Source organism: Dendrobium catenatum, unplaced genomic scaffold, assembly GCF_001605985.2.
Source record: "Dendrobium catenatum unplaced genomic scaffold, ASM160598v2 fragScaff_scaffold_490, whole genome shotgun sequence".
Lineage (NCBI taxonomy): Eukaryota > Viridiplantae > Streptophyta > Magnoliopsida > Asparagales > Orchidaceae > Dendrobium > Dendrobium catenatum.
In genome coordinates, this window is record NW_021318952.1 from 344,669 (window position 1) to 361,930 (window position 17,262).

At 35.7% G+C, this 17,262-nt stretch overlaps 1 protein-coding gene across 1 annotated transcript; it reads left to right on the forward strand.

Annotated features, from left to right (window-relative positions):
* Positions 1–524: 524 nt before the first annotated feature.
* Positions 525–971, forward strand: LOC110114225 (auxin-induced protein 15A-like). The gene has a single exon (XM_020847027.2). The coding sequence runs from the start codon at positions 525–527 to the stop codon at positions 969–971; it is 447 nt and encodes a 148-aa protein (XP_020702686.2).
* The last annotated feature ends 16,291 nt before the right edge of the window (positions 972–17,262 follow it).

Sequence of the window (17,262 nt, forward strand, 5' to 3'; positions counted from 1 at the left end):
GTAGATAGTTTAGTCATTCAATTAATGAAATGAAATTTATAAATATGCTTCAAGTGTTTGAGTTTGACTTATTTGGATATAGATTGAATTACTTGTGGTGACAAAAGATTAGTGTTGACAAATTGTCAATTCGACTATAAACTTATTAAAATCAAAATTTGGATGATCGGCTATAAACTTATTTAATTCGAAAAAATATTAATTTAAATAATATCTCAAATAAAAAAATCAAATATATTTCGCTTAGAACAAAAATATTTTTTTAATTTTTATTATTATAAGATATATAAAGTCAAATATCCTATTTTCTTAATAATTCCCGTTAAGTTTTAGGAAGATTATTATTATTATTATTATTTAGACTAAATCTGAACATGAGGTCGCATAACCTTTCCCCCTTATTTTGTTCTTTCTTTCAACTTGTATAAATGCCCATCCCTGCCCTTCCTATGCCTCAATGATTTCTATTTTCTACCCAAATTAAACAGCGAAGCGAGGGAGATAGGTGAGAAAGAGAGCGAGCGATGGGAGAGGAAAAGAGCTGGGGAAGCAGTATCGAGGGCGTAGTGCGGCTCCGCCAGATGGTGCGGCGGTGGAGGAAGGCAGCGCCGGAGGGCGTGCCGGCGGGACATTTGGCGGTGTGCGTGGGCCGGAGCTCAAAGCGTTTCGTTGTGCGCGTGGTGCATCTCAACCACCCAATCTTCCGGGAGCTACTCGAACGGGCCGAGATTGAGTACGGCTTCTCAGCCCGCTCTGGCCCGCTCTCCCTCCCCTGCGACGAGTACTTCTTTGAGGATGCCCTCCGCTGCATCTCCAAGTCCTCATCACAACCTACCAAGACCCAACTCTCATCATCTTCGTGTTTAACGAATCGTCAAGACCAGCGAAATCTAGGGCTTCGATGTTGCCGCGTCGCCTACGGAGAAGACGACGACGTTTCCCGGTTCCGCCGCATCGCTGAGAAATCGTGACTTGCAATTTTTTCACCGGAGAAATTTTTTATCAGTCAATTTTATTATTGTATTGTTTAAATTCGAATTCAGACAATTAGAGAAAGTAAATGCAATGCACTGTAATTGGCTTTTTAACTTGGAAGATCCCAGAAAAGAAATTCATAATATTGGTTCAATTGAAATAATTTTTATTAATTCGAGTAGAGGATTTTTTTTTTAGTTTTTTTTTTTATTTTTTTTAAGATTGGTAGAAGATCTATATATAGTAAAAGTTATTTAAATTATGATAAATATTAGATAGGGGCGATGAAGGGAATATGGTGATGTAGATGATTTTTTATTATGACTTGGATGATTTTTAATCATGAAAAAAAAGATGTAATTAGGGTCTGTTTGGGATGAAATTAAATTGTGCTGATACAGAAGCAGTCAAGAAGCAAATTTGAACACCCCACATCACTCGTTTGCTGTGTACCATATAAAATGGCTCGTTTTGATTTGTCTTTGAACGGTCTGATATCTGCACATAATTATTTCTCTTGCTTGGGACGGCTCCAACTTTCTTTGAAGGTAATCGTAATGTGAGAATACTTTTTTTAAAAGCTTCTACAAAAAGTAGCTTTCTAATTCAAAAAATTATTGAAAACAATGAAAAAAAAGTAGTGATCAAACAAAACCTGTTATTTCGATTTGAAAAACAAAGCAATAAGAGAATTGTCGTAAACGAAGCTTGAATGACTTTTTTAAGTGAAAATTTAAGGTCGAGAAAGTTCCTTTTCTAGAAAGAATGCCACATTGGATGACTAGAGTCGGAAGAGAAGTAAAAGTAATCGAGAAAATCCACCTCTTAAAAGGAAGGTATGCTAGATGACCAAGCGTCAAGGTATGCTAGATGAACAAGCGTCATGATAATTACATGCAATTAATATAGCCACTCCATTAAAAGGAGGGGGCATGCAAGACTAGAGCTTGGTCCATGGCAAAAAGATTGATTGGGATTGCCAAAAAAAGGCTAAGATGAGCTATTAATTTTATATCATAAAAAGATTAAGATGAGTTATACAACCAAATAACCCCTTGTAACATGCATCAAGAGCTCACTCATTTAAGTGAATTCATTATGAGAGTCACTCGCTCTTCAATCTTACGTAATTATGATAAAAAAGATCAAATTTAGGCTTTGTTTGAGACGGCTTTCTTTCTACTTCTTAAAATAATTTTGTAGTACAAAAATTCAAATTTTGTAGTAAAAAATAACTTTAAGAAGTAGAAAGAAAGCCGTCCCAACAAAACCTTCACATAAATCATTTAATCCTAGTCAAATTATCAGCTTCAATATCACTTACTTGGAAGCAACTAAAAAAATAATCAGAATATTATGCTTATAAATAAGGATCGCTCACTCAATATTTACAAATCAATAATATATATATATATATATATATATATATATATATAGTATATATATATATATATTATATAATATAATATATATATAGTTTTATATATATATTATGAAATATAAAATTAATTAATACTTCCATATGACTGATATTTTACATACGAAACTTATCAAATGTACTAACAACACATCGATAATTTAATATTTGAAATTACACATCCCTACAATAAATAACTAAAATCAAACTTATAACTGTTTTGACTCATCGAATCCAGAACTTCAATTCTCGTTAAATAGACCAATTTATCAATGCCCTAAATGAACTCCACCCACCCCAAACACCAAACAAACTCCCAATAAATCTCCGCACAAACAAATCAGTTATACACTTCATGTGAAACACGAGATGCCTACCGTAAAATTTTCCCCGATCCCCAACCCGTTCTAGCGGCAAGAAAAAAATCCTCTCCTAAACACGCCTACATCCCAAAATAAGCACTCAATCTAATTTCATGACAAACGACACTTATCCAGCATACTCTAACCATTTGTTAGAATTAACGAAATCTCTTGCACTATTTAATCAATCAGATTTTGTTCGCCAACCTCTACTAAATATCAATACTCATACACTATACCCCGTACTATATATAAGCTGCCACGTGAGCCGTAAGTCACCTCCAAATTTAATTACTGAGAGTTGACTCCTAAAATAGAAGTTCTGTACATAAAGAAAATTTACTGAATCGTTCTCATACCCAGAACTTTTCTCCAAGAAAATATCAACTTTTCCTTTAATTTTTGTGACTAAAAAGCATATTATCTAATAACGGCAAAAAAGAAAAACCCGCACACAAACGAAGTCATTAAACTTTAAGACAAAAAAGTAACAAGGAGTTCGAAAAACACGAAAGAAACCAAGAAAAATGAGAAGCATTAGAAAGGCACTGAGCTAAAGCTCCTGCATATCTGAGCCAAAAACGAACAACCAATTTATATAATTCAAGTTGCTCTTTTACATTCAAAGACCTCCATATCAACTCTAATGTGCCTGACAAAAACGCTCATCTACCTACCCTCATTGTACCCCTACGCCGACCTCATTGCACAACTCAACTTCTTGCCATAGCCATGTCACCCAGCTTTAACCATTCTTAACTATACTATTCCTATTGCATCCAATTTCTCCCACTATTTGTACTAAAAAACACAACTACACTTACCTAACACAATCGTAAAAAACTCAAGGCATATCCAACCTGCCCCCCATTAAATACCTAATCTCTTCTCGATACTGAAATTATGCTCACAACATTCTACAAAAAATACGTACAATCGCTTACTAATTTACCGTAAATGAATATCCAAAAGTATATTTTTTAAAAATCATAAAATAATATAAACATTTCACCTCATATACAATTCCATCAAATATACCCTCCCTCGCGGTCACCTGTTACTTTATCACATCTAATATCTACTGTCGTCTTCAAAAATTTATTTAATCCTCACTTCAACATAACGGTGTACGCACCAACTCAAACTAATCTACCTCTATAAACATCGCGCTCCTCCCATTCTCACACACACTTTAAACAAAGCTTCATTCCACCTATTCCAAACAGAGACACTTTATTGTATTTATTTTCAAAAAAAACACTTTTATGTATTTCTATAATATCAAATCTAAAAAATAACAAACCTCTCCCTCTCACTTTCACTCCATCATCTCTTCCCTCTCATATCCTTCACCCACAAAATATCTTTCCCGAACAAGAAACCCTATAAGCTTGAACCCAATCTCCCTCGTAAACCTATCTTTTACAACCAAGACCCTTAAAACTCCATCTTAACAACCCTCCTCGGAACCACAACCCCTGCAAACCTTCCACAACCTGTCCCGCTCTCTCTCCTCTCTCCTCCCATTCTCTTACATACTCAATGTCCTACTAATCTTGAATAGGTACGGTAATCCGCTCCCCCCAAACATCTCCCCTCATTCCCAACTCTTGATTACCCCACCTTTTTATTCTTTCTCTAACCGCTTTATTATATACGATAGTGGTAAAACGTATATTATTTAACTTCGTTTAACTCGATATAATCTTTCACGTATTCAAGGACGCCTATCCATTCTATTTATACATTCCATTAAAATATTATGACCTGTACTCCGTCACTAAAACGAAGTTATCAACCTGTCTATTTGTATCCACTAATTTAGCCGCCATCAATAAAGATTATACTTCACATCATCATATCTTATTCTTAGATAATTTTTGGTTTTTAAATATCTCTCTCTAGTTTCACCATGATAAAAACTTGATTCTGTTTGTTCCCTTAGTTATAACTCTAAAAAACTCACCAATTTACACCCATTCATATTCCTTTTTCTGCAATATAGCTTCCTTCTTTGAGTCTTTACAGACTATTTATGTTTACCCATATACAAGTTTAACTCCTCTCTTCACACACCACTACATAGCGCTACTCTCGTCTGACCTCATTCTAAGCAAGCGAAAACTAAACTATAGAGAAACCCATCGATCAATAGACCCACCAGATTTCCTTGAACGATTACTACATCACCTCTGGCTTAAACTTGGTCCATTGAAATGAGTCCCTATTATCCACCATCAAACGCTAAACTCCTGATCCTTCACCCAATGAATCAATCCATACCTATATTTTATGTCATTACAACCTTCTCCTCTGCGTCGGTCCCTATATTCAACCTTATCCACCATCTTCCTACAGCTGTATCCATGAATCATAATCATATTATCATTTCCTACGGTTACATATACAAAACCATACATCCTCAACCCAAATAATCTTCTTATATTTATCTTTTATACTGTACAGTCCTCTCTCAATTCACCTATTTTCTAACTTCATCTTACCAAAAGACCACATAAAACGTCACTTACAGTTATATAGCCATGGAACAAATCTGGCAATCAGTTTCTGTATCTATGGCCCCTATATATTAAATCGTTGGGTATTTTCACCTTTATGCAAGAATACCTAATGTAGATTCCCAACACTTATACTAATCATAATAACCACATTTTGCATCAGTCAGTACTTTTCTATTTAACTCAATAATGAATATCTAGAGAATCACAAAATATTTATTTTCCCTTTAATTCTAAAAAAAGAATGATAAACCAAGAGTAAGCGTCAAATTAATTTAATAAAGACTATCTCCACTAAAATTTAACCTATTAATCTTTGATATCATGATGCATAAATGAATAATATTGAAAAAACTCTAAAAATACCAAGTATCTTACTCAATATGCGCCTCATAAGACAACACAACGAGTTGGTAGGTAATGAAAAACGAGGTTCCATCGATCATCGAATCCTCGAAAAACATCATAGCCCACGCCGAATCGGAACAGAATGGGCAGAACAGGTGCGCGAGAAAAGTGATCGCAAGGCAACGTCTGTCTAGGGATGCGAAAATAGCGGAAGCACTAAGCGTAAGACTATATAGGTGAAAAAATAGATGGGAGTGAGAAGAATAAAACTGCATGGCAAAATGAATGTTGGGGACCAAGGTCGTGATTACAGAGCTTCAGAATCGGGAAAAAAAAACCAAAAACAAATAAAAGAAAGCAACGCAAGGCAAGAAAAAACAAAGGGCAGAAGCCAGAAAGCCCTCAAAGTTAAACGCGACACGCTAGCATAATTTAAAAAGGCAAGCAGGCCCATAGCAAGGAAGCCAACACACACAGGACGTCATGAGAGAATAGGTACGACCACGCAAAGAGCTGAAAAAGAAAGAAATCAGGCGTTATTCCGATTATAAGATAAAAACGAAGCGAACGGCTGGCGCAAATGGAGAGAAAAGAAGCACCGAAGGTTCTGAACACGGGAACAGAAAGGAATAGGCTCGCAGCATTCAAAAAGGGAATAGCGCATCAGAAGAGAAAGGTCCCAGAGTCGCCAATAGGAATCAAAGGGGGGTATTTATCATACCACACTGTATTATATCAATAAATGCGGGTCGACATCCTCGAAAGCTGAGTAAACCCCCCACCGGAGACGGTCCTGTTGGTAAGGCAATCAAAGAACCACAGAGTTCGTTATCTCGGGCAACCGCGAACCAGGCAAAGGGGTTTAGGTGTTGCCCGCAGACCGGAGGTTGTACGGGTCCAGCAGCTTCCCATGTTGTCGACGGGACGGTCGGGCCCGGCGGCTGCTTCCCCGCGTCCACGATGGACAGGCGAAGGCGGCAGCAGGGGATATCGATCACTGCATCAGGCATAAGGCGGGCGCTCCCAAACGAGATGACGTGATCAGGACGAGGACTCGGGGAGCAGCTGCGGTTATAAAAACACGGAGGGCGGAGGACGCGCAACTACGATCCTCCGTGCCCCTTGCCCGCACCGAGGGCGGCCGCCGCGCGTACCAGCGTTCGTCAGTACCCACCGCCCACCCACAAGCGGCGGCGAAAAAGAGAAGTGGAATGGTTTCAGCTAGTAAGAATGAAGACTGGAGACGGAAGAAGGTCGAGGCTTAGTCGAAGGGAAGGGGGCGCACTCCAAAGATGAACAGGCGAAAAAGCGCCTTAGGGGAGAGGAGCAATTAAGACAACCACCAGGTGGTCAAAACAAGCCGCGAACCCTACCACACACACCCAACCAAAGAATCAGGGGGGCCCGGGGCAGAACAGCGCAGAAACAAACTCCACAACACACGACCTCCAACCATTTTTACAGAAGACCGACGGAGAACATCGCAATCTCACACATCCCGATCAAGGGTGAACCGTAAAAACCGCATCGAAGTTAAATCGACAAACCCAAAGTACCCTTTTCACCTTAGTTGATCTATCTAAAATAAACTTCTAATAAAAATTCTTCATAAAAAATTGCTCCAAAAATAAAAGTCTGTAAGAGATACAACTCGACACACCTCATCGCGTTACCAAAGGAGCATAATATAAAAAGATAAAAACCAACCTAGGCATCCATTTGCGCCAAATATAAAACAATACCAACCCCTAAAAAGGAGCCAGCACTAGCTAGCCGGCCCACCCAACCACCCACACTCCAAGGAAGAGGCCGGTACGGAGGAAGAATAAGACAAAACCCAATTCTTGAAGTTTTTCTTCTGTCGATACTTTTAAGCCTTGTTTGAATTTATGCACCAATTAATTAACTTAAAAAAAATCTACTTATATACACTGTGTATACTAAAAACCGACGAATTACAATTCGAATCGAAAAACAAAAAATGTCCTCCTAATTTACTGAAAGAAGAAATTTTACTACATCTAACTTTCAATAATTAAAAAAAAAAATCCTCTTTAAACCGAATTTTTAAAGCGCAGATCAATCTGATCACTAATGCTGCATCCCTCTTTTACATTCAATAGTAAGTCTTATTGACTGCACCCTTGAAAATTCGCGCTACTTACTCTTCGCTCTTAAAGTCAGATGTGGAAAAAAACTCGTGTCGGGTTTCGTTTTTCCCACCCTTATCCTCCGGCTATGTCTTCCGTGCGAGGCTCCAGGGATGCTGGAAGTCTTGGCCGTTTGCTGAGCCCGATCTTTTATTGTATTCCTCCGCTTTATTTTTGCTTTCTTAGTTGTCTTTGTCTTCATATGCTGTAACCGTTATTTTTATCAATATATTTCTTTTTTAAAAAAAAAAGTCAATGGTGGGAATGGTAGTTAATAGATGCAGTTTTTTACCTTCTTATATTCGAAAAAAAAGAAATTATTGTTATGTATAAATAATTTAATAGTATTTTTATATATTGTGATATAATGTTCTTAAAGATAAAGAGAGTTTTTTAATCTGATATGTCTTAGCATTAAATAAAAATTTAATACACAAATATTTAAGATAAGAGCAACACATGCCGCAATATATTTTTTGCATGAAAAACCGCATGGCCTACTAAAGTTAAAATAATCTTTAATTATTGTTGCGGGCTAGAATATAAGAGGCGATAGGGATAGAAAATTTTCATCTCAGCGTTGTATGGATATCCAATACACAAACAGAAGAAAAATGTAATACCATAATTTTTACGTGGAAACCCTGGAAAAGAGAAAAAACTACGGGGTCACGCCTAGTTGAAAGGATTTCACTAGTGTTTGCATGTATTACAAGTGGCCCACTCATCCTATAAATTGAGGACGATCATATTACAATAATCTACTCCTAGGTTTAAATTTAGTTACAAACGGAGATTAGAAATCTGGCGACGTTTGATGATCGGGCGGAAATCCAACTTCAATTGACGGTCAAGCAGAACTCCAGCGTCTGTCGGCTGCCGGGTGGAAATCCGACGATGGTCGAGGACGAGTCTGGTGGCAAGAGAGCTCTCTTCCTTCTCTTTTTGATTCCTTTCTTCCTTCTCTTCTTGCTTCATTACTTCTATTCTCTTTTTGCTTGGGTCCGCCCTCATGAGAAATGAGAAGACTATTTATAATTTTTTTAGAGTGACATGACCAATAAATATGAGGAAGATCAAAAGTAAATTGGGAGTAATTTGAATTGAGGTCCGATGTTGAATCCCTTGATCGAAGACAGTTTATTGGGTATTTGAATATCTTAACGATATTAGAATTTGACAATCTTGGGCTCGTTGGATTCGTCTTATCGAGCGCTGGATTCAACTATAAGTATGTCACATTCGAAAACTATTTGGTAATCCAAATTATGGATTGAACCTTCCAAACGCACTTCGGGTTCTTGATTTGGATCTATTTGAGATCGGATTGGATTGAATTTGGTATCGTTGGGTTCTTTTTTTTGAGACCTTTAGTTCGACTATAAATTTGCTGAAATCGGAGTTCATATGGTTTTCGATTAAATTTTTGAAGTTTCCAACTTGATTTTGTTTCGTGATTCGTGCCCGATCAAGAAAATTCTTTGATGATATATCAATTATAAAAATGACTTGTATGTTGTTAGTTTTTTTGTGGAGTCTGATTATGTCGATCAATCAAGTTGTACTATTGATTTTTATCTTTATTTACTATTATTTTTTTTATAGCATAAAGGTGTTGTAGGCCTGCTGAGAGATAGGGAACCAACTGCCAAGGTACTGTGGACCTGTAGAGTCAATTTTTGTTCACATTGTGTGAGTTAAAACTGCATGGCAGTTATGCTCTGGTATATGAAAGAGCATAAATGTTGATAAAGAGAGCAAGTGGAAGACCGGTACAATTTGTTAATGAATTTTTTAGTATGATGTGGCTTCGTGGTTTTATATTGTTTTCTGATTTTTCAGATAAAGTAGGGAGTTCTTTCTCTAGTGTTTTTATCTATCTTATTTTGATTTGTTTGCTCATAACATATATAACAAAGGATAAACTTTATCATAATTGACTTATCATAGACTCTTTGAATTCATCTTGCCAAAACATTTATTTTGGCAGTAAGCATGAAAAATTCAAAGGCATTTTTTTCTCTCTCAAATGATATTATGAAGTTTCATATTGTACTCCTGAATACTTGATTTAGGTCTGTTTCAACACGTACAGTTCAAGGTGATATTGATATATTTGAATTTATCTTATTGAGATGCTAGTTTTGACTTTAATATTTTATTTGGGATAACTTTTTTATTGTTTTATGAAGTAATTTTTTTTATAAAAATATTTTGAATTATAAATTTTTTACTATAAAGCTGCCTTAGAAAATAATAAAAAAATTTATCACAAATAAAGAATAAATTTATTAAAAATGGAGTTCATGTGTTCTTGAAATTAAATCTCAAAATTTTTTATTTCAATATTTTAACACTTTTATATTAAAAAATTAGGTCGAGATCCATGCTTCGTCAAATAAATTTGTTTGGTTATATCATCAGAAGTTTATGTAAAAAATTCCTTGATGTGATTTATATTCCAATAATCACACAACAGCATCGATAATAATAGCATAAACAACTCGATATTAATGCGCTGATCGTAGTCCAGCTAGCTTACTTCATTAACTATTATGTCAAATAAGAGTAAGCTTAAATTCATGAAAAAGGTAAAAAAATATTATTAATATTTAGATGATGACCCTACTAGGCTTAGTTGAGTTGGTGGACGAGTATGATTGAGAACCCCCCAATCAATGTCGACGACATCATGCTTACCAGTAATAATCAAGAAGCTATCAATTCTCTTTTTGAAAAGCTCTATGCCCAGTTTAATATGAAACATCTCGGTACAGCCAATTCGTTTCTTGGCATTAAAATTTAGCATTTCAACAATCAATATTTTCTCTCTTAAACTCATTATGCACTTTCTCTACTTCAACAGGTCAACATGACTACATGTAATTCCTTAGCCAACCCCAACCGCACCAAACTTCCCACTGTTCTGCCGCAAGATCCTCTACTATCCGATCCAGCAACTTATCCAAGGATAACAAGCTCATTGCAGTACTTGACTTTAACTCGTCCGGACATTGCCTACACCGTCAACCTCCTTTCTCAACACATGCACGATCCTCTTCCTCAACACGTATTCTTGCTCAAAAGGTTGCTTCGTTATATCAAACGAACCACTGAATATGGAATTCCTGTCACTAAGAGCAAACTGATCTTACAATCTTTCTCGGATGCGGATTGAGCAGGCGATCCGATCTCCAGGAAATCGACCTCCGACTACTGCTCATTTCTTGGCAATACTCTAATCTCATGGACAGTCAAAAAGCAACATATATAGCGTCGCCCGATCATCCACTGAATCTGAGTACAGGGCGCTCGCAGCACTTACGGCCGACATAATTTGGCTACGAAGGATTCTCCATGACTTCGGCATTCAATCCAATGATCCAACTGATCTCTTTTGTGACAATACCTCTGCTATTGCCCTCGCAAACAACCCTGTGTTTCACGCTAGGACAAAGCACATAGAAATTGATCAAAGATTTGTCCGGGATCACATTCAACAAAATAACATTCGTCTTCTTCCCATCAATACGGTTGATCAAATTGTTAATATCCTAACCAAACCCCTATCTACACCTCGCTTTCAGCTTCTACGCAACAAATTGATGTCATTCCGGACCTATCAGTTTGCAGGGGTATTAGAGAATAAAGATAAATAAATAGAAGGTACTTATAGACATACGTGGCTGTTTTAGATTGGCCAAGCTTATGCACTGCATTACCCTGCAGTCTTTAAATAGTCTTGTACTTCTGCGTTTATGATTCAGTGAATACAATTAGTTTTCTCTCAGTTTCTTTCAGTGTTCTTCTCTTGTTTCTTGTCTCTGCGCCTGCGTGAAGATGCCTTCGTCTTCTTCAGTCTGAAATTATTTGTGTATCAAAACCACATATTTTTAATAGTATGATATACATGTTATAGGAAAGTAAATTAATAACAAGATTAATAGAACTTATGTGTTTGAACTCGAATTGCCACTTTCTAAAACTCAAGCTTTGTTTAGGAAGGCTTTTTTGCTGTTTCTTAAATCAATTTTAATTTTTATATTCAAAAATTATTTTAAAAAGCATTAATAAAACTGTCTCGAACGAAATCTCAGACTAATATCTTTTCTAAACAGCTTTTGTAAAATATTTGTCATTTGCTTCAAAAAATCAATCAATAAGGCTTCGTTTGGGTTGTTTTTCTTACTGCTTCGTAAAGCAACTTTTTAGTTCAAAAATTTTATTTTGTATACTAAAAAGTCACTATAAAAAGCAGGCAAAAAGCTGTCCCAAATGACGCCTAAGCTAATGTTTAAAAACTGGAGCTATTACCATTTGAGGGGAAATTACAACCCAATCTCCTGTTTGGACAGCCAATAAGAATTCTCCTGCCTTTTGATAAAAAAACTGCATTATACTGCCAAACTTACAAGAAAAAATGTTGATTAACACAAATATCAATATAATATTTGAATTTAATTTGTTTAGAATTGGATTCATGGACTATCCGAATTCCAATTTTAATAAGCTTAGTCAAATCGAACATCTTGAAAAAAAGAGCCCAATGACAAGTGATTCGAACTCAAATCAAGTAAGAACTTTAGGCATTAATTGAATTACTAAATTGCCTTTGAATATGGGATGCTATAGTCAAATGAAACATCTTGATGAAATAAATTCAACAAATTATGATCACTCAATCATCAAAAAATTAAATCACTCAAATGTTGAATAAATGAGCTATGATTAAGGGGATTGAAATGAACAGTTTGATAGTGTTTTTAATTATGAGCAAATTCATCATAATATCTCTCCTAAAAAGTTATAAATAGAATTTCATTTGTAGATAAGAGGGGTTTTGGAGTTGACTTATCTAAAGAACTCCAATCACCGCCACAATCAAGTCTCTTGTTGCCTAATTGCTAATATCTAACCTCATTTTAAGACTTCGTTATCTAACTTTAGACATCCAACCTCTATTACATGATCATCAATCGACTAATATTATTTGATTGCCTTCATTTCTATCTATAATCATTCCAATAGGTATCCTACAATTATACTCAACTACGTAATCATGTATTCTTCATCTGAGGTGAAGAGAAGATTCTTGTTCCAACAATTATACTATAGGTCATTTCAATACGGTCAAATCCAGTGGTTTTCCTCTTAAGAGTTTTTCGCATAAACAATTCTAATACCTATTGCAACTTCTATTAATGTTTGTGATTAATCTTTATACAAAATTAAGATATAAACACTTGTTCTCTATTACCTTAAATTCTCTAGCACCTAACAAAGATTAATTGTTGAGAATGATTCAACCTCTATCTTTAATGATACTTCACTTAATGGTGATTCTATTTGGGAAGAATTGTGCCATAGACTCATAGAGCTTTCTCATTATTTAGTCTACTTGCTAAGCTTAATTAATGAAAATCATTAGTGTTGTTGTTAGATATCTTCTTTCCCTTTCCTAGGAGCTTGTTGATATGTCTAAGTCTAATAATTTAAAAAATATTCTTCTCATATCTAACTTGGAGACTTTCTTTTTGGAAGACAAAAATAATTTATATTTTGCGCTATGAGATAAAGCTATATTTCATGGTCAATCTGTTTTGAACTGAACTGGTCTTATTTGCCCAAAAGATTCTTTTTTAGATATTCAGTTTATTCATTAAACACTTGCTCTGTGAATTGGAAGAGGAGACAAATAATGATCTATTTGTCAACTCTATCTGAAGAGCTTATATCCTGACTCAAAGTATAATTCAAATTTTGGAGTTTGCGCTCAATCTATGATGCATTTCTTCTGAAAATGTGAGTTTTTTTTTCAGTTGTTACTATCATGTTTGCCCACATGTGAAAAAAAAGAAAAAACATTTGGAAATGACGAAATTGTTGGCTTCATATTAGGCCTCACTGTACATACACTTGATATACTTTGTAATTGACAAATTCTTCTACAAACTAAAGGGAAGTTGTGCTAAAGGAAAGATGCAGATACATATATAATAGGATGACACTAAGGGGCTGTTTGGTAGTAGCTAGGATTTAAGCCTTATTTGAGGCGAATTTGAGTGAAATTCAGCCAAACGACCTAAAATGCAAAACCAAATCTCATGGTAAATGAAAGCCGCCGTAGACGGAAAATTACCCCTTTTCGTGATAAATCCTGGATTTCTAAAATCCTTTGATTCGGTGGATTTAATGATCTATTGGCGCGAGAGGGAAGAAGAGTCAACTCGTTTCAGGATTCAACGTTCGATAGCCAAACAGTCACATATGATTTAATAGAATTTATCATGAATATTACCAAACAATTTTCAGGATTTAACCCCCTAAAAATTTCGTAAATCCGGATTTAGAGGATTTAGAAAATCCTACTAAAATGAAATCCTGGGTGCTAACAAACAGCCCCTAAGAATATTTTCATATTTCTTAGCATATTTCTTAGCAACTACTTCCTTAAGCTAGGGTCATGAGCCATTGTTTGTCTACTCTGGTGTTCTGGCTTGTGATTTTTCCTTGGAACTCTTTCACGCAAATTGAATTCTACTAGTCAATATACAGCTCATCCCAGCTGGGTTTTGATCATGCTACCTATCTTATCAAATCTAAAGTACCATGTCAAAAAATGATAATGCTCTCATCAGACTCTCTAAGACTCTCAATCGCCTCCTTCAATGTGTGTATACATATATATATATGACAAAAATTTATGATATTAATATGAAAATGAACATACGAAGCTAGGCCAAAAGGAGACCTAATCAAGAAAAAAATACAGCATATAGCACTACAAAAAGTGGAAAAAAAAAAAAACACAGCATATAGCCCTACAAAGTTAGGCCCTGAAGGCTACCGGGCTTTGAACCACCACCTAGTTGTCAGGCCATGATCATCCTTGAAAGAAAAGAAAGCAATAAACAGAAGGCCCAAATAAGGCACCAAAACCTAGCAAAAGGCTACCAAAAAACCGAGCAGCAAATCATCCACTAAGGTTGCCAAACAAGCCAAGCCATTCAAGGGGCATGCAATAACCTGCTTCATTAATCCGATCCCGAATTTCTGACAAGTCAAATATATATCATAGCATATTGCATCCAGTAAACCCACAGAAAAATAGCCACCACAACAGACAAACAACCCAGAGAGTCCACACCAACCAATGAAAGAAGGAGCTGAACAAATTATCAATTAGATTTAATTAATTAAAAAAAAAAGGATGAACAAATCAAGAGAAACCCTTCTTTTTCGATTTATGTCTGTCACGCTTGCCAATAACTAAGTTAAAACCATCCTTGATCCGTCCCACATTCAAACCAGATAGGTTCTGAGAATCATCAACAAGATCATCAATTAATTTTGTGTTGTAATAATTTTTGTTTTCCTACTTGTTTCTATATTCAACTCTTTACTGCTACATTGTGGGGTAATAAGAAATTCCATTAGCTGCTTCTTCTTTCCAGTCTCATGTTTCCCTGGTTATTTAGTTAATAGAATTAAGATAGTTATTTTATAATTAGTAGAATTGACCTACAAATTGATGCCCAATATTAAAATAAAATAAACGGATTATTTTTTATGTTTAGTTAAACACAATATCTCAAAAAGCCCAATAAAATTAATCCACAATTATAACCTGGTTTTAATAATCCAAAAAGCTAGATAACCCAAAATATCTAATTAATATTTGGAGGATTTACATAAATATCATAGAATTCTTATAAATTTATATATCTAACTTCTAAATTTTGATATTTATGCATATAACATTTAACTTGTTGCGTCCTGTAGTATTCGCGGCGATAGAGAAATATAAAGTTTAACATCTCAGCCTTGTATGAATATCTAGCACACAGACAGATGAAACAGAGAGGGTGCAGTATTTAACGAGGCACCAAGATTTTTATGTGAAAACCCCTAAAAAAAGGGAGAAAACCACGGGGCCTAGCCCAATTTGAATGAACCCACTAGTATTTGTAGTTGATTACAAATGAAGCCTTCCATGAGGGAAGGCCTTAGATTTATGTACATCATATAGAGTATATTACATAGTAGGAATACAAAGAATCACTATTATTGTGTTTATTTGGTCAGAAGGACCGTAGTCAGTGAGCGGCGTAAGTCGGAAGGACCGTAGTCGGTGTGTGACGAAGGTCATAAAGACCATTGTTTGATGATGGAGGTCGGAAGGATGGCGTCAGGTAGAATTCCATCGTTAGATAGAAGTCCAAAGAATGTCCGGGGACGAGCAGAAGTCTAGCATCGGGTAGAAATTAACCCGACAGAATTCCTGTGACTGGTGGAAATCATGCGTCAGGCAGGAATCCGGTGACGGGAATAAGTCTGGCGTTGGGTAGAAGTATGTTGATGGATAGAAGTTCGGTGGTGGATAGGAATTCGGCGACGGGCGGAAGTCCAACGTTGGGTAGAAGTCTATCGGTTTATATAAGTCTTGCGTCGGAAAGAATCCCGACGAAAGTCCGGCGACGGGCAAAAGTCCGACGTCGTGTAGAAATTCGGTGACGAGGGTAGGTCCAACGTCAGGTATAAGTCTGACTTCAGTCGGCGACTAGGAAGAACTCCAACGTCAGATGGCATTCTTGTAGAACTTTCACATCGATAGGCTATTGGGTGGAAGTATGACGGTGGTCGAGGAAGAGTATGGTGACAAGAGAGCTCTCTTTCTTCTCTTCCTTTTCTTCATTTTATTCTCTTCTTGCTTGAGCCTCCTTCTTCCCCCCTTTGGGGGTCCTCTTTCTATAAGAAATGCGTGGTCTATTTATAGTTTTCTGAGAGTGGTATGACCAATAAATAGGAGGAAGATCTTGGGTAAATTGTATGTGATTTGAATGGACAACCGATGTTGAATTCATTGATCTTGAACCGTTTATTAGGCATTTGAAGGCTTTAATGATGTCAGAATTCGACAATCTTGGGCTCGTTGGGTTTCTCTTGTCGAGCCGCTCGATTCAACTATAAGCATGTCAAGTTTGAAAACCATATGGTAATCCAAATTATGGTTTGAACCTTCCAAAGATGCTTTGAGTCTTTGATTCGGACTCATTTGGACCCGGATTGAGTCGAATTTGACGTCGTTGGGTTTGAATTTATGAGACACTCAATTGGACTATAAGTTTGTTGAAATCGAAGTTGAAATGGTCTACGAATTAATTTTTTAAGTTTCCAACTTTGATTTTACTTCGAGATTTGTGCCGATCAAGATAATTTTTTGATGATATATCACAACTCATCTGTAAGTTTTCTTCACTAAAATAAAATATGCATTTTCATCTATGTGATTAAGATAATAAAGTATTATATAAATAAATGTCTGAGTTAATTTACATATTAGATATGTAAATATAAAAAATTTTGTTATATATATATATGGATATGGCACATTAAAAATGTTTTAATTATGTTTAATTAGCTATAAAAACACACATTAATAAAAATAAAATAAAAAATTTAATTAATTTTAAAAATTAAAAGATATTAGA